Raw genomic sequence first — 23,372 nt, forward strand, 5'->3', positions numbered from 1 at the left:
TGTAGGAGTGCAATCTATCTAATGATACAAGTGTCATCTCTGCATCCCTGACTTTAGCCTTGCTGAGTTGGGCCAAGCAGGGCAGTGACCTAGCATGCGTCCCAAATGGCACCCTATTCCCATTATAGTACACTACTTTTGACAAGGGGCCAAACGTAGGCGCATTACCCTGGCTTGAGCATATACCATTTTGAGCAGGAATGCTTTGGGGGCAATGCTATTATGCTAAGTAATAGGTTGTTATTCTAAGTATTGACTAGTTGTTTAGATTATTGTAATCCAGCTTCAGTGATATTCTAGGAACTCCCACGTGGAACGTTTTAAGTTTATGTGTTTATGTTTCGCACTTTGCAGAGACAATAAAGTAAAAGTCACCGTGACGTTTGGACCGTGACTTGCAGAGTGCATTTGTAGATTGGTTTTGACGATTGTTGTCCTGTTTTGAAATATAATATACCTTATGTGTTTTTAACCTTCTGGGACTCAAACCAGCCTGTCTTTCAACCTGATTACTGGAAATATGGAGGCCCTCCGTGCTGCAAAGACTCCCTAAGCCGCACCCTCCTATCTCTCTCTCTCTCTCTCTTTCTGTCTTTCTTTCTCTCTCTCTCTCGTCTCTCTCTGTCTGCATCCTGCTGCCTCTTAGAGGAAGGAATGTGACACACATACACACGCACACACTCAACACACACTGAAATTTGAACATTAGATTTGAAAAAGCATGTGTTTGTAAAAGCATGAGTGAACCAATGAGGTCTTGTCATTTTAAGATATTATCCAATCAGAACACTGAGAATAATTAATTCACCTAATTCACATGACAAAGATTGCTGGGTACTTTGCTTCATAAAATATTTATTTTGATTGTGACACTGTGATACAGGTCATGCAAACACAAGTAAATTACACATTCTAGATCTTTATCAATGCCTCCTTAATATTGATGAACTATGGACCTTTAGAGTCCATGGGAAGTAGGCTGTGTTTACACAGGCAGCCCAATTCTGATCTGTTTTACCACTAATTGTTTTTTTACCAATCACATCAGATCTTTTCACATCAGATCTTTCTCAGAGCTGAACTGATTGGTCAAAAGACCAATTAGTGAAAGATCAGAATTGGGCTGCCTGTGTAAACACAGCCGTAGTGGCACGGAACTCCATCATATCCTTCCAATCTAAAAATGAATGTTCCTGGTCAAGTAGCCTCTCTATACTCCCTTGCCTAGTGCCTAACGCCCATACACACACACAGCAAACATTAACAAACTTTCAAGATTAACAAACTTTCAACTCACTTACAAATGAATAATATTGTTTTTGATGTATTGTTCAAATGTTCACGGATACAAATGTATGTTTAGACATTTGAAAAATCCACGGCAAAACAATCAACTTCACTTGAGCATTAATCTGATTAAGAGTTTGATTTATTTGTGTTTCCGTGGTTACTTAATAGGAACCCTTCCTCCTCTTCAGGCCAGGATGATGATATTAAAAACACCACCTCAATGACTGGCCCACAGCTGTGTATATACAACCCAATACATTTTCTTCCTGTCTCCACAGAAAAAAGCCTGTTGGTTTGAGTGAAGCATTGAATGAATCCTACAATATACAGCTATGCAACGCTTCAGGCCTGCCCACGAGGATATACATTGAATGATATGTTGGTATTATATCATGTCATAAATATGTTGTGTATCAGGAATGATGGATTTCATTATTCCCTGAAGCCTGTTACTTTAATCCAGACCTGGGTTCCAGTACTATTTGAAATAATTTTCAATACTTTAGCTGGGCTTGATAGGATTTGCGACATCCCGTGTGGCTCAGTTGGTAGAGCATGGCGCTTGCAATGCCGGAGTTGTGGATTCAATTCCCATGGGGGGCCAGTACAAAAAAGTTAAAAACTGTATGCACTCACTACTGTAAATTGCTCTGGATTTCAAATAGTTGTTGAACCCAGGTCTGCTTTAATCATCACTCAGAGAATCTAAAATAGTTCCTTACTGGGTGCTGAGGAGGGTATGATATCATTGCACACTGGGTGGCATTTAACTCTGCATTTTATTTAGCTCTTACTTACTCTCTTAATTGAGCTCTTAAGTGGCCGATGCCACTTCAATTCACATAAGAATTTGACGATTTTAGGACTTGCTCTGTTTTTTAAAGAGTTGCTCTGTTTCAGCCAGAGAGAAATAAATGTGCTTGTGGGTAAAGTTTTTTTAATGGGAACATATTGTAAATCATAATTCAACTTTGTCCAATTGTAAAAGTTTTAAATGGTAGTATATTCATATAACAATGTTTGTACTGTGTGGGCCTCAGACTAAATGATCCTGCGTGTCAATAATATTGTATCACAAAGTTCACAACATAACCTCTAATAGTGGGAAACTTCTTCTGACCACGTCCGAATCCCACCCGGGAGTCCCAACATTTTGATGAAATTAGTATTCTTGTTTTACAGCCTTGAATTTCCAAGTCCAGAAAACTGCAGCAATAATAGTTCCCAAACCTCAGAGCATAAAGTTGTCTGACAATGATGTGCAGTACTGAGACGCCCAGTCTGCATCCGAAATGGCCCATATAGTGCACTACCTTTGACCATGAGCACTATGGTCCCTGGTCAAAAAGTAGTGCACTATATAAGGAATAGGGTGCCATTTTGGACACACCCCCAGTCTCCTTATGTACCCAGACTACTTGGCCAATTCAATCATTCAAACAAGGAAATGTTGGAGCAACCAAGGTTTCATTGTTAATACGTAGTACATTTGAGTGGAACATCGTCAAAATCTACAGCGCTAGAAATAATAATTCAATATAACTTTAAAACAACAATTAGGGACAGATTATTTTATGATTTGTCTTCTCTGTGGACAGTGTTAACCTTTGCCTCACCGTGCCCTTAGAATTGATTCAGTATGCAAAGTAAAGTGTAATTCTATTCTGAGGGTAATAAACAGCTTTGTGTTTTGTATTACCTTTAAACTTAAACCCCAACTCTGCATCCAAGATTCCAACAAGGCTGCGTCGATGTAACCATAGTACAGTAATTTGGATAAATGGCGAAGATGAAAGTGGGATTTCGTTTTTACATGCCTTCTAGACTGCTTGCACATTTTTGCTGAATCACTGAAGTCTGGGTGTATAATTACACTCTAAATGCTGTTTTTTTGTGTTTGAAGAAAATGTGTATCCTTGCACTCCTTGCACAAACATTTAGCATTCTCCAAATGGATGTTACACAGACACACCCCAGATCACACAGACTAAGTCTCTAATACTTTGGAAAAGCTGCTAGATGGCTAGTTCTGATGAATCACTACAAAATCTGTGTGTCTAACTCTTGACTGAACTCCTGACCAAGGAAGGAACAACTGTATGGGGTAAGACATGCAGCCTGAAAGAGACCCATATCTTTCTACTCTCTCTCTCTCTCTACTATCTCTCTTTCTCTCTTTGCATTCCTCCATTGATGTGAAAACATTTGACCCCCGGGGGTCCGCTGGGCAGCACAGGGGGCCGGAGAGGACCCTCCTATCGCCTCTCGTCTTTTAGGGAGGTAGAAAGGCAGGGGGGGTGATTTGTTAAATGTGGGGTGCCCCCTGTATTGTGTCCCCAACACGGGGACATCTGGCAGTAGCAATACGGCCCTGTGATAAAAGTCTCTGTGGTCTCTGTCCTCTTTCTCGACCAGTGAGCTGTGCAGCATTGAAGCACTGCCCAGACATTCTCATGCTAATACACAGAAAGGCTGACAGCAGATGTGAAACATTTGGTTCTGTTCTTGTTCACTTGTAAAGAAATAATGCGCCCGTTATCATTATTTTATTTTCTGCTGTTCCGCTCTGTATTATAAAACAGAGAGAAAGAATGTTTACAATGGAGGTCATCTTCTTAGGTGGCCTGAGGCAGAGAGAGGGTTGAGTTTATGTGTGACTGTTGGGAAACTGAATATCTAAGGAGAGTGATGGTTCTGAGGTTGACTCAGTGAAAAAACATTTTAGCTTCAGAATAAGGGTAAACTGCAGTATTTTAATTATACTAAGAAACATTTTAACGACGACTTAATAAAACAGGTGTGTGTGTGTGTGTGTGTGTGTGTGTGTGTGTGTGTGTGTGTGTGACAGCCCATCAACAGGCAAAGCAGGTTTGGGACTGCGTTCCCTCTCTACTGCCATTTCATTGGATCCTGACATGCCTCTCACATACCTTTGCAAAACGTTTACATACTCTAATTAGATGAAGACACCCTTCTTCCTTTCTGAAGTCATACAGAAGTTTGATACAACTGCCAGGTGTTTAAAATGAAATAAGGGTGCTGAACTTATGCATAGTCATTTAATTTAAACAACAAACAGCCAACATGTTGTCTTCTAATCGTGGCTAGAGTACTGACAATGCTGTTTTGGCAATATATGATTGGTTTAATGCGGAATAGCCTGCCTTTGACGTTTAGAATTGCACTGCGTATTCAACTGTTTTTTGACGTTGACGTAAATTTACAATATTATTTATTATAAGGAATATAGCAGCTCGAGCTCTGGGACACATGTGAGGGTTATTTTTGAGTGAGCCGCGTGCAAGGTCTAATCCACTGGTGGATGCGGAGCAAGCTCCGGTAGCCTACGAGCTGTCCTCTCTGTTTCTTAATGGCAAGACCCGAGAATGTCTGCCTAGCATGGCTGTGGCTCCTGAACCGGAGACCCAAGGACCGTTATGGCTTTTAGTCGAGTCTATTCGGACCCCCTGTCCCGAGGCATTTTCAAGAAATTCGTGGTCATGCTGTGTTCTCTCCTCACCTCCCTGTACCTCCTCCACTGCCTCACGGACCGCTGCAGCAGCATGCCCACGCCGGTGAAAGCATCCAGCCAAGTCGTGGGCTTTTTCGCCTCGGAACTACACGACTTGAGGTCGCTGAGGAGGAAAAGACTGTTACAGAAATGGACCACAGGGTCCAAGCCGGGCTTGAGCTACCAGAGCGCCGACGATGCTAAACGCACCTCCGAGTACTCGCGGTTCGACGATGCTGATACGGGACAGGTTTTGTACGAACCGGGACCTCAGGTGGACAGCGATAGCAAGAACCGAGAACTGTCGCATGATATGCAGCCTTCTTTGGGTGACATAGTTTATTCTAAGAGATTGGCACCTCGGTTTATGATGAAGACGGGAAGTACAGGTAAACTCAGTCCGCTTGGAGACGGGACCAAGAAGCTGCCACAGGCGATGATCATCGGGGTAAAGAAAGGAGGGACGCGCGCGCTGCTCGAGTTCCTCCGCGTGCATCCAGACATCAGAGCTGTGGGAGCGGAGCCGCACTTCTTCGACCGCAACTACGAGAACGGACTGGAGTGGTACAGGTAAATGTTTAAATAAATACATTCAATATAAGTGAAATTATTATTATTGTTATTTTTTATTAGTAGTAGGCTTATTTTTGGTATTATTATTATTATTAGATCATGTGTATCCTATGCCTCTACCTTTTCTAAATTCATCAGTGAGGAGTGAAATAGTGTTTGGTGAAAAGTTTAAAAAGTTGTGCCTCTCACTGGCAACACTTGTTCACCATTGGAATAATTCAAACGGACCAGGTTTTATAACACACTTCGTTTCAATTACTTTGTTGCCTTTTCTCTTTGAATGGGCTTTAATTACAGTATATGGTCCTTTTTTATTACAATATACAGTATATAAACAAAGATATTTACTTGTAAATCATGGACAACTTGGTGCCCTATAGCCTACTTTATTCAACTGTTCAACCAGTGTCAAAGTTGTGGGAAAGCTCTAATCACACCTAAATATATCTTATGATTCACTGCAGATTAATTCGATATTTTGGGTATTTTTGATATTAAGAAAATACACATTTAGATTTAAAAAATAGGTATTTCCGTAGCCTACAATTAACACTACAGAATTATGAACTAGACTAACGACATGTTTGTCCTACCCAATTATATAGGCTATTGTTTAAATGTTCATAATACACCTTTTTCAAAGACCAATGATGGGGATTCATTTGTAACCATAGTTTACATGACTGAGTAGCCAACCTTATCAATAACCTTATCAATAAGTTCATATTTTATAGAATAAAAATTAATCGTGGTAAATTTCGTTAAACTAATCTTGGCTACTCTCTAGGTTTCATGGCAGAGCACAATATCACCTTATAAAATGTATCCCCAAAAAATCCTAAAGAAATATATTAGTGTATTAACGTAATTTATGACATTTTCCATTGCAGTTAAAATGAAAGAAAGTTATTTACTTTTCATGTAAAAAAAGAAACTTAATTGCTGTCTTGTAATGATTAAATATCAAATATAAAAAAATATATAAAAAATATAACTGTTCTTCATAGGCCTATTCAACATCATCAATAGTTTAATGGGGAGATACAAATAAGTATTATAGGGAAAAGTCCCAGATTTAAGTACCAAGCAAAGTACCGCCTTGCTTCCAAAGTGAGTAGCACTTTAAATGCTGCGGGAGTAGGGTCAATGTCTGACCTAAAATAAATATTCTGAACAAGCTCTAAATACACAGAAATACAGACATACACTCTCTCCCCCTCAATCCCCTCTCTTCTTTGGGAGTTACCATATTTTACCCCACTTTTCTCCCTCTGCGTTCAAGCCTATGGATTTGTGATATCTTTTTATCAGTAGGTTCACGTTGGTGTGTGTGTGTGTGTGCGTACGTTTGTGTGTGTGTGTGTGTGTGGTTGTGTGGTTGTGCGTACATCCATGTGTGTGTGTGTGGTTGTGCGCGTGCCCATGTGTGTGTGTGTGTGGTTGTGCGTATGTCCATGTGTGTGTGTGTGGTTGTGCGCGTGCCCGTGCCCGTGTGTGTGTGTGTGTGTGTGTGTGTGTGTGTGTGTGTGTGTGTGTGTGTGTGTGTGTGGTTGTGAGTGTGTCCGTGTGTTTGTGTGTGTGTTCTCTCTCCTGGGGTTAATGTCTCTCCCCTCTCAGTGGGTCTGTGTTTAATGGGGCATTGCCGACACTGCAGCTCTGTTGTTAAGAAGGATTAGGGTTATAATTAAGGGTTACCTGAGTGTCTCAGGAGGTTTGATTCACCTTTTGGTTGAGTTACCACTATGCAGCTCACTCTAAAAGCTTGCAGAAACTTCTCCTCTCACCCGGGCCCCCTCCCTCTAACTCCCCCAAACCCCCCATCCAGCCTCGGCCCCCTCATACCCTAGCTCTCATACCCTCTCCCCACACACATACACCTCCCTCTTTGTGCCTCTGTGAGAGTGAACACTCTCTCTTTTGGCCATCACTCTTTCACACCCTTCTGTTTACCTATTCATCCATTGTGGGAGTGTATATCCATGAGGGTTCCATCTATCCTGAGGAGTTGCCAAGATTCTTCTACATGGAATTTGGTTCATGGGCTCCAAGGACTAGCCGAACAAACTCAACCTCAGGGCCGGTTACACTTAATGCTTTCCATTAAAATGGGGAATGGGCCATTGAATTAAAATGGCCGGAGCAGAAGAAATAAAGAAGAGTTACAACAACGTGACTGACTAGTCAGCCTGAAGGAGTGCATCTGCTGTGTAGAGGTATACTCCTGTCAACTCTGTTCCAGGGAGTCTGAGAGAGAGTTCCTTTATTAATAGTCTTTGTGTGTGGACACTTTAACACAGTCATTTAGACTTAAACTTGATTGAAGTGTGTGAAACTTTGTTGTTTTACTCATGAAGTGTCTAACACGCAAATGGAAGTGTAATGCTGTTGCTGAACTGTTAATAGCCTCTGTGTGTGTATGCTTTTGATAGGAAGTAGCCCTCTCATTTAGACTTAGGGCTCTATTCAATCAGATCTGCTTTAGCCGACATCCGCATAGCGCTTGTTTTGGCGGTGGTAGAGGTGAAACTATGTTAGAGCTGTCAAATCGACAAGTGGCTCCTGGCTTATACCTAAAGCGGACATTGCCATTGGCTGCACGGACTCGCATTAAGAGAAAACCCATGCAGCCTTGTTTACAATTTACAATTGATTTTTCAATTTGAGCGTAATTTCTTTATAGCCTACACTTTCTCGTCCTGAACTTCTAATGCAAGTGGGGCAGGTGTGGCTTCATGACAATGATCGCAAGAGCAGCTGCTGAACAATTTGACGGCTCCAACGCAGTTCCACCTCCAAAATCGCTATGCGGCTGTCTGCTATCGCCAGTAAACGCTTGATCTGATTTAATCTAGGCCTTAGTTTGATTGAAGTGTGTGAAGTTTATTTTTTTCTCTATTCAAGAAGTGTCAAACACTAATGGAAGTGAAATGGTGTTTCTGAACTGCAGTGCACTCAGAGTTCATTCACTTCACGTCAAAACACTAAAAATCTGGGCTTCAGCTATCAAGCTCTGGACATTTTTTCATTCAAAAAAAACATTCAGCAGATTATACAACAAACATGACAATATGATGGATTTGTGCAAATGGCTAAGCAATAAGAAAACAAACAAGAGAATGGTCCGGCGCTATTCATTCATGCTACTTGTCATTTTTGTGTATTGTTTCACAATTCTAGAAAACGGTTTTCGTTCTAGAAAGACGGTCTTGGTGGTAGTGGGAAACAAGGCCATGGTTTTCTATAGCTAATCACTGCATCCAATTTTCTGGAATTATGTGATTATTTTCATTAGTGTGTGTGTGTGTGTGTGTGTGTGTGTCTGTGAATAGTTAAAGGCAGAGAGAGCAGAGGCATCCGTCTCAGGGGACTTAAAGTCTTTGTTTAGAGTAATGGCCGATATGTGGACTGAACATGAATCACTGTGGCCTGTCTGTCTGTCCCTGTGGGAATGTGTGTGTGTGTGTGTTTGTGTGTTTGTGTGTGTGTGAGTGAGTGTACGTGTGTGTATGTTTCCGGTGTGTGTGTGCGTGCGTGTGAGTGTGTGTGTCTGTGGGAATGTGTGTGTGGGGCACATAGTTTAACACTTCTAAGTCCTAATGTGACGTGGCAACAACAACATCCAGCGGTCTGTGTTGTCCTGCTTTCCCAGTGGAAACATAGACAGACATATTGTAGCCCCCAAGTCCCCAAGGAAAGTTGTCATTCTTTGTGTAGAAGTTCCCAAGAAATATCGTCATTATTTGCATAGTATTTTTCATATTATTTTCTATGTAGTATATCCAACAGTTGTACGTTTTTGGAGTTTTGAGTTTGTGATACCCAGTGTATCTTCCTTCCCCTGATGAAGTGAAATCTGATCCACACCAAAGTTGTACTAATGCATTTTGTACAACAAACCGTTATCTTTTAGTCTTGTAATACGTTGGGTAAAATGTATGTTTTATGCAGATGCATGATGTGTATGTAGTTGTAGGTAATAATAATATGCCACTTAGCAGACACTTTTATCCAAAGCGACTTACAGTCATGCGTGCATACATTTTTGTGTATGGGTGGTCCCGGGGATCGAACCCACTACCCTGGCATTACAAGCGCCGTGCTCTACCAGCTGAGCTACAGAGGACCACAATCTACATTGTTAGCCATGAAACAGGAAACCAATGGCTCAGTGTTACATTTCACAACCCATTTCTCTACCTTGTACCGAGACAATCGCGCTCAATCCGACAAGCTATTGTTGTGGAAATGTGATGTACTCCAAGTGAACAAAGTCAGCGACAACACTGATGTAATGAAAGGTCCATGTAGATGGTAGTTTAGCGTTATGTCTGGGACCTACTAGGGTTACCCTCTAGCTCAGCCTTCAACCCCCTAACCCAGCCTTCACCTGTCAAGGCCAGGGGCTTTGGGGGGGTTGAGCAGGGTCTGCGGGGGTCCGAGGGGGTGCGCTGTCTGACATCACCAGACTGGCTGGATTAGGCCAGACCAAACCATCTAATGAGTTAATTGCCCTTCATAAAAACACATGTGACCTGAACCAGACTACCAGTCTGAGGTCCCTGCCTGCCGACACATCATCCATCCCATACAGTGAGGGAAAAAAGTATTTGATCCCCTGCTGATTTTGTACGTTTGCCCACTGACAAAGAAATGATCAGTCTATAATTTTTATGGTAGGTTTATTTGAACAGTGAGAGACAGAATAACAACAAAAAAATCCAGAAAAACGCATGTCAAAAACGTTATAGATTGATTTGCATTTTAATGAGGGAAATAAGTATTTGACCCCTCTGCAAAACATGACTTAGTACTTGGTGGCAAAACCCTTGCTGGCAATCACAGAGGTCAGATGTTTCTTGTAGTTGGCCACCAGGTTTGCACACATCTCAGGAGGGCTTCTGTTCCACTCCTCTTTGCAGATCTTCTCCTAGTCATTAAGGTTTCAAGGCTGACGTTTGGCAACTCGAACCTTCAGCTCCCTCTACAGATTTTCTATGGGATTAAGGTCTGGAGACTGGCTAGGCCACTCCAGGACCTTCATGTGCTTCTTCTTGAGCCACTCCTTTGTTGCCTTGGCCGTGTGTTTTGGGTCATTGTCGTGCTGGAGGTTCTCACCCAAGATTTGACGGTACTTTGCCCCGTCCATCGTCCCTTTGATGCGGTGAAGTTGTCCTGTCCCCTTAGCAGTAAAACAATCCCCAAAGCATAATGTTTCCACCTCCATGTTTGACGGTGGAGATGGTGTTCTTGGGGTCATAGGCAGCATTCCTCCTCCTCCAAATTCGGCGAGTTGAGTTGATGCCAAAGAGCTCATCTGACCACAACACTTTCACCCAGTTCTCCTCTGAATCATTCAGATGTTCATTGGCAAACTTCAGACGGGCCTGTATATGTGCTTTCTTGAGCAGGGGGACCTTGCGGGCGCTGCAGGATTTCAGTCCTTCACGGCGTAGTGTGTTACCAATTGTTTTCTTGGTGACTATGGTCCCAGCTGCCTTGAGATCATTGACAAGATCCTCCCGTGTAGTTCTGGGCTGATTCCTCACCGTTCTCATGATCATTGCAACTCCACGAGGTGAGATCTTGCATGGAGCCCCAGGCCGAGGGAGATTGACAGTTATTTTGTGTTTCTTCCATTTGCGAATAATCGCACCACTGTTGTCACCTTCTCACCAAGCTGCTTGGCGATGGTCTTGTAGCCCGTTCCAGCCTTGTGTAGGTCTACAATCTTGTCCCTGACATCCTTGGAGAGCTCTTTGGTCTTGGCCATGGTGGAGAGTTTGGAATCTGATTGATTGCTTCTGTGGACAGGTGTCTTTTATACAGGTAACACGCTGAGATTAGGAGCACTCCCTTTAAGAGTGTGCTCCTAATCTCAGCTCGTTACCTGTATAAAAGACACCTGGGAGCCAGTAATCTTTCTAATTGAGAGACTGATATAGACTGTTCATTTCTTTGTCAGTGGGCAAACTTACAAAATCAGCAGGGGATCAAATACTTTTTTCCCTCACTGTACATAGTATATTTCCAGAAACCCATTTTATTGTCTTGTTAAGCCAAGTCTTACAAGAAAAATAGATGTTATTATTTTGGATTCAGTTGTTTGCATGAAAAGTATGTTGTACCAAAAACAAGACATGAGGGAGTGAATTATGAATGAAAAAGCTCAGCTCCAAAAAATGAAATTGGTGTAAAATTAGGGCCTTTCCCTGTTTATTGAACTGGCTGTATTTTACAGGAAATTCAGTAATGGTACTAAAAGTGTTCTGATAATAAAAACATTGACCCAATCGGGACCCATAGAGAACAGTTCTTTGGGGCTTTTCTGTAGTGCTGCTCTCTGTTCCTCTGGCTAGCCCCGTTTCTGCAGTGGCCTGTGGTGAGAGGCCGTCAGATGTGGATGTAGGGGGAGACAGTATCAAAGTATGTTTTTACTGTACTCCAAAAGCCAGGCATACATTACAAGATCCAGATGTAAATATTTGGAATAATATTTTGGGTCTTTTCCCATGTATGAATTCCATAAACATTCATGTTTCAAACTCTTTTGTGATTGTCATTATTTCCTAGATTAGGCTAGTCGTCCAGCCAAATAGCTTCGCTGATGCTGCTCCATGTATGAAAAGTTGCACAAAAGAAAATAAATTCACTCAGTCGTCAAAGCTGTTGGTGAAAAGTGGTTTAAATTCCCAGCATTTTCCGTGAGCTCCACTTCCAAGTTGTTCATATCTTGGCAGGGTTAGGTGTCAATTAAGTGGGTGGCAGAGTTGAGAGTGCTGCCTTGTTTGTTGCTGTCAGACATGTCACTCATCATTGGGCCTGTGAAGAGGTCTGGAGGACCTGTGGAAAGGAAAGGCTGGCAGCTTATTGGTTCGGAGGAGAAACATCTCAGCAGTTAGCTATATTACTGTGGACGCCTTGAGTAGTGTGAGGAATTTCTGGAGTTTTCCATTATAGCAAAGTCTATACAGGCACACAGAAACAATGCATTTACAGTAGATGACTTTGCAACTATCCATATTTCATAAGTTAATTAGTTAGCCTTCATTGTGGAAGTCTGAAACAAACTGTAAGGTTCAGCAATAGCAAGTCTACCCCTGTTCTTTGTCACACATCATGATGACTACATCTGGACTACTTGTCTTGATCTTCAGAAAGGAGAAATGAAGTGCACCCCCCACCATCCCCCCAGCCTCCTCCCATGCCTCTGTACCTGGATGACGGAGACCCTCTGAGTCCCTGCCTGCCTGCTGCTGCAGGTTGTCATGTGAAAGCAGGCCACCAGCTGGAGCATGGAACCCTACCAAACAAAGAGACTCCTATGTGTGTGTGTGTGTGTGTGTGTGTGTGTGTGTGTGTGTGTGTGTGTGTGTGTGTTTGTGTGTGTGTGTGTGTGTTTGTATGTGTGTGTGTGTGTGTGTGTGTGTGTGTGTGTGTGTGTGTGTGTGTGTGTGTGTGTGTGTGTGTGTGTGTGTGTGTGTGTGTGCGTGTGTCCACGCTGTATGCATCCCCCCAGTGTACCACTGGCAGTCGACATTGCTTTGATCTGGCTTGGCCAGGAGTCCAGCTATGACATGTTCCTCCTCTCCGAGTTTTAAACGGAGCGAATGAGTTAAAATGGGCAAAATAATCCCCAGTCTCTCCTCGCTGGGTACACACTGGTTGAATCAACGTTGTTTCCACGTCATTTCAATTAAATTACTTTGAACCAATGTGGAATAGACGTTGATTGAACTGACGTCTGGTGGGTCTGTCTCTCATCCCACTTTTTGTTTCTTTATTTCTCTCTGTTGCTCACGTACAGTACACTCTCTCTTGTACCAAGGTGTTTGATGTAAATTTAATACACTCGCTTCTCTGAGCCCAATTGATTTATCTGATTTTCCTTGAAGGTGCACTACTAAAAACACGAAGATGCATTGACACACCCAGAACAGCACTGGAGAGAGAGAGAGAGAGAGAGAGAGAGAGAGAGAGAGAGAGAGAGAGAGAGAGAGAGAGAGAGAGAGAGAGAGAGAGAGAGAGAGAGAGAGAGAGAGAGAGAGAGAGAGAGAGAGAGAGAGAGAGAGAGAGAGAGAGAGAGAGAGAGAGAGAGAGAGAGAGAGAGAGAGAGAGAGAGAGAGAGAGAGAGAGAGAGAGACCTCCTGTGCATGAGCCCCTGACTGCCTCAGGGTTGTGAAAGTGATTATCATGGAGTATAATTGTACTTGTAACACAAGGGGCCCCTCCCCTCCCGCTGGAGGAATGTAACCCACCAACACCACACACATACACAAACACACACACACACGCACACACCAAGGTTATTATAGTTTTGTGTTTTTATTTCTATTAGACTAAGATTTTTATTTGAAATTCAGTTTAGTTTCAGTTAGTTTTCAGATCCACTTTACTAGTTTTTATTCAGTTGAAGTTTTATAAAAACATTTCTATTTCGTTTTGATATTATTTAGTTTCAGTTTTAGTTTTAGTTTTAGTGTTAAGGACAGAAAGTAGCCTGATGTGTGGGAGGCTAGGAACCATTTATGTGTTGTATAGTTGTTTTTGGGATGTCACTTCTTGTCACTGTGGAGCAGTAATGCATAAGATGATGGGTCAGGTTATAGGTTAGGTTAGGTTTAAAGGTAGACTCAGGGAGATGACGTAGATGCACCAAGTAAACAGTAGTAGTGGGTCAGTTTCCGCAACAACCAGGAGTGATGAAGCGCGAGGCTCAACCTTTCCTCTGTTTTGGTCCCGTAGTTACCACGGTGTAGCAGCGTGAAGCACACCTGTGCAGATAAATCTTGCATCATGCTCATCTCAATGGGTTCGAGCGGATCACTTTTGTCAAGTCGGTGACCATCGTTGGTCATGGCCTTTCTAAGTGTGTTGCATTAAGGGGATAAAAATTGTCAGACTGGCACCTACAGTGCTTCAGAAAGTATTCACACCCCTTGACTATTTCCACATTTTGTTGTGTTACAGCTTGAATTTAAATGGATTCAACTGAGATTTTTGGTCACTGGCCTACACACAATACCCCATAATGTCAAAGTAGAATTATGTTTTTTGATGTTTTTAGTAATTCATGAAAAATTTAAAGCTGAAATGTCTTGAGTCAATAAGTATTCAACACCTTTGTTATGGCAAGCCTAAATAAGTTCAGGAATAAACACTTGCTTAACAACTCAAAAAAAGAAGTTGCATGGACTCTGTGTGCAATAATAGTGTTTAACATGATTTTTGAATGACTTCCTCATCTCTGTACCACACACATACTGTAAGTTGAGCAGTGAATTTCAAACACAGATTCAACCACAAAGACCAGGGAGGTTTTCCAATGCCTCGCAACAAAGGACACCTATTGGTAGATAGGTAAAAAACAAACAGACGTTGAATATCTCTTTGAGCATCGTCAAGTTATTAATTAGAGTTTGGATGGTGTATCAATACACCCAGTCACTACAAAGATACAGGCGTCCTTCCTAACTCAGTTGCTGGAGAGGAAGAAAACCGCTCAGGGATTTCGCCATGAGGCCAATAAAACATATTCCAAAACATGCATCCTGTTTGCAAAAAGGCACTAAAGTAATACTGTAAAAAAAATTGGCACTGGGAGATGAATTCACCTTTCAGTAGGACAATAACCTAAAACACAAGGTCAAATCTACACTGGAGTTGCTTACCAAGAAGACAGTGGGTGTCCCTGAGTGGCCGAGTTACAGTTTGGACTTAAATCTACTATATGTGGCAAGACCTGAAAATGGTTGTCTAGCAATGATCAACAACCAATTTTACAGAGCTTGAAGAATTTTGAAAAGAATAATGGGCAAACGTTGCACTTTACAAAAATCATGTGATCAAAGGTGATGAAGTTTTGACTGCAGTCGACTGCAAATGTCTGCAGTTGCTCTTCACCAACTTCATCCTGCAGCCATCGCCTGCATTGTGGGAGGCTCTATTGTCAACCAATCATTAGGGTGTTTCTGTTTGACCCACGCGAACGTCACCAAAGACATGACTGAAACAGGAACCAGTTTGACGTGATTTATGTTTAAAGTGGATATATACAAATAAATGTGATATTTGAGGCTCTCTCTCACTAATTGATTGTACAATGTGTACACACATAATATTATAATTATGATTTCAGCTTGTGAGTGTGTGATATGAGGGTTAGATACATGAGAGTAAGTCTATAGCCGGTTGCTTTATCTTTACCACTCAAACGTGCCCAATATCTGCAGTGCTGCTCGTGGCAACGTCATCTCGCTGAGTCTACCTGTAGCCCTTTCCTGCAGTCAAATGACCTAGTGGCCTCATGGGTGGAATGTTATTCATATTTTTAATATTCATAATTAATCAACATTAATTTTTTTTTATGCCGAAAATCCGGTGTTTCTATGTCAAACGGTTTTGTTATATTTCAGTCTTCTGTGATGTACAGTGGGGAGAACAAGTATTTGATACACTGCCAATTTTCCAGGTTTTCCTACTTACAAAGTATGTAGAGGTCTGTAATTTTTATCATAGGTACACTTCAACTGTGAGAGACGGAATCTAAAACAAAAATCCAGAAAATCACATTGTATGATTTTTAAGTAATTAATTTGCATTTTATTGCATGACATAAGTATTTGGTCACCTACCAACCAGTAAGAATTCCGGCTCTCACAGACCTGTTAGTTTTTCTTTAAGAAGCCCTCCTGTTCTCCACTCATTACTTGTATTAACTGCACCTGTTTGAACTCGTTACTTGTATAAAAGACACCTGTCCACACACTCAATCAAACAGACTCCAACCTCTCCACAATGGCCAAGACCAGAGAGCTGTGTAAGGACATCAGGGATAAAATTGTAGACCTGCACAAGGCTGGGATGGGCTACAGGACAATAGGCAAGCAGCTTGGTGAGAAGGCAACAACTGTTGGCGCAATTATTAGTAAATGGAAGAAGTTCAAGATGACGGTCAATCACCCTTGGTCTGGGGCTCCATGCAAGATCTCACCTCGTGGGGCATCAATGATCATGTGGAAGGTGAGGGATCAGCCCAGAACTACACGGCAGGACCTGGTCAATGACCTGAAGAGAGCTGGGACCACAGTCTCAAAGAAAACCATTAGTAATACACTACGCCGTCATGGATTAAAATCCTGCAGCGCACGCAAGGTCCCCCTGCTCAAGCCAGCGCATGTCCAGGCCCGTCTGAAGTTTGCCAATGACCATCTGGATGATCCAGAGGAGGAATGGGAGAAGGTCATGTGGTCTGATGAGACAAAAATAGAGCTTTTTGGTCTAAACTCCACTCGCCGTGTTTGAAGGAAGAAGAAGGATGAATACAACCCCAAGAACACCATCCCAACCATGAAGCATGGAGGTGGAAACATCATTCTTTGGGGATGCTTTTCTACAAAGGGGACAGGACGACTGCACCATATTGAGGGGAGGATGGATGGGGCCATGTGTCGCAAGATCTTGGCCAACAACCTCCTTTCCTCAGTAAGAGCATTGAAGATGGGTCGTGGCTGGGTCTTCCAGCATGACAACGACCCGAAACACACAACCAGGGCAACTAAGGAGTGGCTCCGTAAGAAGCATCTCAAGGTCCTGGAGTGGCCTAGCCAGTCTCCAGACCTGAACCCAATAGAAAATCATTGGAGGTCTGTATGGAGGAGTGGGCCAAAATCCCTGCTGCAGTGTGTGCAAACTTGGTCAAGACCTACAGGAAACGTATGATCTCTGTAATTGCAAACAAAGGTTTCTGTACCAAATATTAAGTTCTGCTTTTCTGATGTATCAAATACTTATGTCATGCAATAAAATGCAAATTAATTCCTTATAAATCATACAATGTGATTTTCTGGATTTTTGTTTTAGATTCCGTCTCTCACAGTTGAAGTGTACCTATGATAAAAATTACAGACCTCTACATGCTTTGTAAGTAGGAAAACCTGCAAAATCGGCAGTGTATCAAATAGTTGTTCTCCCCACTGTATATAAAATGTAATATTGGACAGCAAACTCAAAATGTATTACATTTCAACTCTCTATCTGACATGGTACAAGTGTCTTCTTTTTTTGAAGCCCATAACCATGTGTGTGAGGTGTATACTTTTGTTTCAAAGTAGATTTATTTAAGACTACTAACAATCACTCTGTGTGACCCTGATTTAGCCCACTGCAGTAAAAGGTTAAATTATAAAGTAAATCTCAATGTGACCCGCCAGATTCAGAAGCTTGAAAACTCCACTACATTTCTGCCCCCCCAAAAACCTAAAACTGAACATAATTCATGATGGTTTTTATTGTATTTAGTGTTGTAGTCAAAGATAATAGTTTCAGTATAGTTGTCGTTTAAAAAACGTGTTTGTTAATTATTATATTTCAGTTTAGTTTTTTGATGATTAGATTTAATTTTAGTTTTAGTTTTAGTTTACTATAATACCTTTGACACACACACACACACACACACACACACACACACACACACACACACATGCCCTCGACCCCCACCATCACCCCTGCACACCACAGCAGCTGACCCTAGGAGGCCCCCATACAGGGAAGGAGGGAAGCGGGGTAGGTTGGGGAGGGGGGAGGTGGGGAAGGTTGGGGAGGGGGGAGATGCGGTAGGTTGGGCCACAGTACTGGCTGTCAGCAGCTGCCCCCTGGCATGCAGGGAATCTGCCCCCCGATGGGAGGATGAGGTCAGGCAGCAGGTGCAGGGTGATCCTCAGACACCTCCTGAATCCCCCAGACGCTCACACCTGATGTTTTCACCTGACTGACCAAGGCAACCAAAATAACAACCTGTTTGTTGTCTGTCGGCGTCTGTCCGTCGGTCTGTCGTTCATTCCTGTGGGGGTCTAGTTGGTAACTGTGGTACAAGTGGCCGAAGCCTCACGGATCAGGGACCACGGTGAGCTGCAGACCTGATATTTGATATTTTGCTTGAAATTTATATCAAATAGTATTTTAACCTAGGTCTGGTGAGCTGAGCTTTACTGAGAGCCTGTAGAAAGAAAGGTAATTGATCATGGTTAGGTTTAGGTCATCGAGGGCCACCTAGAGGGCTACACACAGAATGTGCCACCCAAAAGAGTTCAGAGTTCACTACAGCAGACAGCAGATGGTATTGTTGGGGATAGAGTTACACTTGTTGCAACATTCTGCTTGTTGTTTATTTCCTTTGGAGATTTGCGTCCACACTAGTCAGGCAGCAACCTGTTTGTCCCTTTCTTAAGACCACTTCAGTTAAACAGCTGTTATTCTTGTTTTATGGGGTATCCGTTACAGTACTAAGCAGTATCCGTTCAAGGATTCAGATTACAAAGGAACAATTTGGTTTAGGCCTACAAACGTTCAAGGCCTGCAACTCTCCCCTATGGTTTGAAATGTTATAGAGCTGAAGCAATTTACTGAAGCAATTTTGATCATGTCTTAAGGCCAGATATGCAATATCCCAACATTAGACCTCTCTAGCCTTTGCCTGTAAGTCTGCACCACTGTTCCACTGTAAGGCAATATGTGTAACTCCTAAAGAGAACGATAGTCATTTACCGGTTTTCAGCGAATGTTCGTGAATGTCAATGTTGTTTATTCTCCTTGAGCTCCCTCAGTGGAAACTTGCAATGTAATGTTTTCTAACATTATAGAGCTTTATTACTGCTCCTTAAGGCACTTCTCTTATAAGTTAGTGTATCCACTTTATATGAGTCTGAATGAAAAGGACCCATGTCAGTAATTTCACTGACTGCCATTTATGTCTCCCCCTTCTACTTGGTATTTCAGTTTTCTGGCAGCCTGAGGAGGATGGAAGTAAAGTGTTATCCTTCCACAAACAAAGTGAAATCTTAAACCTATCATTTGGTACTGAGAACCGTTGCGTTCAAGTCTTCGAGAGCGCTTAAGGCTACTGGCACGGTCTCTACGGTCTCTCCGCTAAACAAACCACTAAAGTACCCAAGAAATGTATGCAGATGGAGAATTTCTTTAGAGCTTTAGCCTGAAAGCCGCAATATTGTTGCAGATAGAGGCGAGCCAAAACCGTGTTATTTGGGCAGAGAGAAGGCCGGTTAAATGATGCGCGATGTAGAGCACATGCGTGTTACGGCACTCAATGGTGCGGAATGGTGGAATAAACCCTCTGCCTTAGCATGATGGATCTCTCTCTCCCATCACGCAGGCAACAGCTTTATCACAGGACAGGGAGCCGTCCGCCGTGTTTTCCACAAAAGAGAAAAAAAGAGGATGGGGGAGAGAGAATGAGAGGAAGAGAGGGAGAGAGGGAGAGAGGGAGAGAGGGGGGGTGGAGAGAGACAGAGAGAGGGAGAGAGGGAGAGAGGGGGGGTGGAGAGAGAGACAGAGAGAGGGAGAGAGGGAGAGAGGGGGGGTGGAGAGAGAGAGAGAGAGAGACAGAGAGAGAGAGAGAGAGAGAGAGAGAGAGAGAGAGGGGGTGGAGAGACAGACAGACAGAGACAGAGAGAGAACCCAGATCTTTGGAAAGCCTGGGAACTAATAAAAAGAAGGAAGCCCTCAACTCTTGAGTGTTCTGTTTTCCGTTTTGACCGTAATATGTTTCTCTGAAATGACTTTGCCACACATCCAATATGTCTAGCTTTTTAGCAGTTTTAGAGTGCCTGTCAAAATTAACAGCAGTTTGGTCAGTTAAATAATGACTCCTCAAAAGGTTACAAGTCCACAGTTCCTTAACCACCTCTGCAGTGAAGTCTTGTTGCTCTGTTCCTCTCTGCTTTACTTATTCATCTGTTCAAACATGAAAACAACACATTCTCTTCTTGGTGCCTCCCTGCTCGATCGGCAGCCTGGATGCTGATACACTTGCTGTGTGTGTTATCTGCAGCCGTCCATGTTGCGATAGAATGTTTCCAAACCTCCAAACCAACCTTCCTTTCCCCTCCTGCTCCAGAGGGGCATGTGAAGAGCCAAACAGGCTCTCTGGCAGAGTCTAGACCTCCCCCTGCTCCAGTCTGTAGGCCAGACTCTGCCAGAGCATGGAGAGAGGATGAACACACTCTATACCTCAGACAGACAGACACCGCACAATCTCTACCTACTGTATGAGCACAATAGGCAGACGCTTGTTGAGTAAGTCCTGTCACAGGACCTGTACTGTGGGTATATACACTGAGTGTACAAAACATTAGGAACAACTTCCTAATATTGAGTTGTGCAAATAGAGATATTGGGGTGCAAAAGAGCAAAATAAATAACAATATAGGGATGAGGTATTTGGGTGGGCTAATTTCAGATGGGCTGTGTACATGTGCAGTGATCGGTAAGGTGCTCTGACAACTGATGCTTAAAGTTAGTGAGGGAGATAAGAGTCTCCAGCTTCAGAGATTTTTGCAATTCGTTCCAGTCATTGGCAGCAGAGAACTGGAAGGACTGGCGGCCAAAGGAGGTGTTGGCTTTGGGAATGACCAGTGAGATATACCTGCTGGAGCGCAGACTACGGGTGGGTGCTGCTATGGTGACCAATGAGCTAAGATAAGGCGGGGATTTGCCTAGCAGTGATTTATAGATGGCCTGAAGCCAGTGGGTTTGACGACGAACATGTAGTGAGGACCAGCCAACAAGAGCGTACAGGTCACAGTGGTGGGTAGTGTATGGGGCTTTGGAGACAAAACGGATGGCACTGTGATAGACTACATCCAATTTGCTGAGTAGAGTGTTGGAGGCTATTTTGTAAATGACATCGCCGAAGTCAAGGATCGGTAGGATAGTCAGTTTTACGAGGGCATGTTTGGCAGCATGAGTGAAGGAAGCTTTGTTGCGAAATAGGAAGCCGATTCTAGATTTAACTTTGGATTGGAGATTCTTAATGTGAGTCTGGAAGGAGAGTTTACAGTCTAACCAGACACCTAGGTATTTGTAGTTGTCCACATACTCTAGGTCAGACCCGTCAAGAGTGGTGATTCTAGTCGGGTGGGCGGGTGCCAGCAGCGTTCGATTGAAGAGCATGCATTTAGTTTTACTAGTGTTTAAGAGCAGTTGGAGGCTACTGAAGGAGTGTTGTATGGCATTGAAGCTCGTTTGGAGGTTTGTTAACACAGTGTCCAATGAAGGGCCAGATGTATACAAAATGGTGTCGTCTGCGTAGAGGTGGATCTGAGAGTCACCAGCAGCAAGAGCGACATCATTGATATACACGGAGAAAAGAGTCGGCCCAAGAATTGAACCCTGTGGCACCCCATAGAGACTGCCATAGGTCCAGACAACAGGCCCTCCGATTTGACACATTGAACTCTATCTGAGAAGTAGTTGGTGAACCAGGCGAGGCAGTCATTTGAGAAACCAAGGCTATTTAATCTGCCAATAAGAATGCGGTGGTTGACAGAGTCGAAAGCCTTGGCCAGGTCGATGAAGATGGCTGCACAGTACTGTCTATTATCGATCGCGGTTATAATATCGTTTAGGACCTTGAGCGTGGCTGAAGTGCACCCATGACCAGCTCGGAAACCGGATTGCATAGCGGAGAAGGTACGGTGGGAATCGAAATGGTCGGTGATCTGTTTGTTAACTTGGCTTTCAAATACTTTCGAAAGGCAGGGCAGGATGGATATAGGTCTGTAATAGTTTGGATCTAGAGTGTCACCCCCTTTGAAGAGGGGGATGACCGCGGCAGCATTCCAATCTCTGGGGATCTCAGACGTTACGAAAGAGAGGTTGAACAGGCTAGTAATAGGGGTTGCGACAATTTGGCGGCTAGTTTTAGAAAGAAAGGGTCCAGATTGTCTAGCCCAGCTGATTTGTAGGGGTCCAGATTTTGCAGCTCTTTCAGAACATCAGCTGTCTGAATTTGTGTGAAGGAGAAGCGGGGGGGGGGGGGCATGGGCAAGTTGCAGCGGAGGGTGCAGAGTTGATGGCCGGGGTAATGGTAGCCAGGTGGAAAGCATGGCCAGCCGTAGCAAAATGCTTGTTGAAATTCTCGATTATTGTAGATTTATCGGTGGTGATAGTGTTTCCTAGCCTCAGTGCAGTGGGCAGCTGGGAGGAAGTGCTTTTATTCTCCATGGACTTTACAGTGTCCCAAAACTTTTTGGAGTTAATGCTACAGGATGCAAATTTCTGTTTGAAAAAGTTAGCCTTTGCTTTCCTGACTGCTTGTGTATATTGGTTCCTAACTTCCCTGAAAAGTTGCATATCGCGGGGGCTATTTGATGCTAATGCAGTACGCCAGAGGATGTTTTTATGCTGGTCAAGGGCAGTCAAGTCTGAGGAGAACCAGGGGCTATATCTGTTCTTAGTTCTGTATTTTTTTAATGGGGCATGTTTATTTAAGATTGAGAGGAAATTACTTTTAAAGAACAACCAGGCATCCTCTACTGACGGAATGAGATCTATATCCATCCAGGATACCTGGGCCAGGTCAATTAGGAAGGCCTGCTCGCTAAAGTGTTTTAGGGAGCGTTTGACAGTGATGAGGGGTGGTCGTTTGACCGCGGACCCGTTACGGACGCAGGCAATAAGGCAGTGATCGCTGAGATCCTGGTTGAAGATAGCGGAGGTGTATTTAGAGGGTAAGTTAGTCAGGATGATATCTATGAGGGTACCCATGTTTACGGATTTAGGGTTGTACCTGGTAGGTTCGTTGATAATTTGTGTGAGATTGAGGGCATCTAGTTTGGATTGTAGGATGGCTGGGGTGTTAAGCATATACCAATTTAGGTCACCAAGCAGTACGAACTCTGAGGATAAATGGGGGGCAATCAATTCACATATGGTGTCCAGGGCACAGCTGGGGGCTGAGGGGGGTCTGTAGCAAGCGGCAACAGTGAGAGACTTATTTCTGGAAAGGTGGATTTTTAGAAGTAGAAGCTCAAACTGTTTGGGCACAGACCTGGATAGTATGATAGAGCTCTGCAGGCTATCTCTACAGTAGATTGCAACTCCACCCCCTTTGGCAGTTCTATCTAGACGGAAAATGTTATAGTTGGGGATGGAAATGTCAGAATTTTTGGTGGCCTTCCTAAGCCAGGATTCAGACACTGCT

The 23,372-nt window shown here is 43.2% G+C and overlaps 1 protein-coding gene across 1 annotated transcript in view; it reads left to right on the forward strand.

Moving 5' to 3' along the window:
• The first annotated feature begins 4,302 nt into the window (after nt 1–4,302).
• LOC121547579 (heparan sulfate glucosamine 3-O-sulfotransferase 3A1-like) overlaps nt 4,303–23,372 on the forward strand; it is a 61,765-nt gene continuing 42,695 nt past the window's right edge. Inside the window, exon 1 of the mRNA XM_041858920.1 lies at nt 4,303–5,371. Within this exon, the coding sequence (XP_041714854.1) occupies nt 4,728–5,371 (644 nt within the window). The 5' untranslated portion in view covers nt 4,303–4,727. The remainder of the gene's footprint in view (nt 5,372–23,372) is intronic.

Source organism: Coregonus clupeaformis, chromosome 31 (assembly GCF_020615455.1).
Source record: "Coregonus clupeaformis isolate EN_2021a chromosome 31, ASM2061545v1, whole genome shotgun sequence".
NCBI lineage: Eukaryota > Metazoa > Chordata > Actinopteri > Salmoniformes > Salmonidae > Coregonus > Coregonus clupeaformis.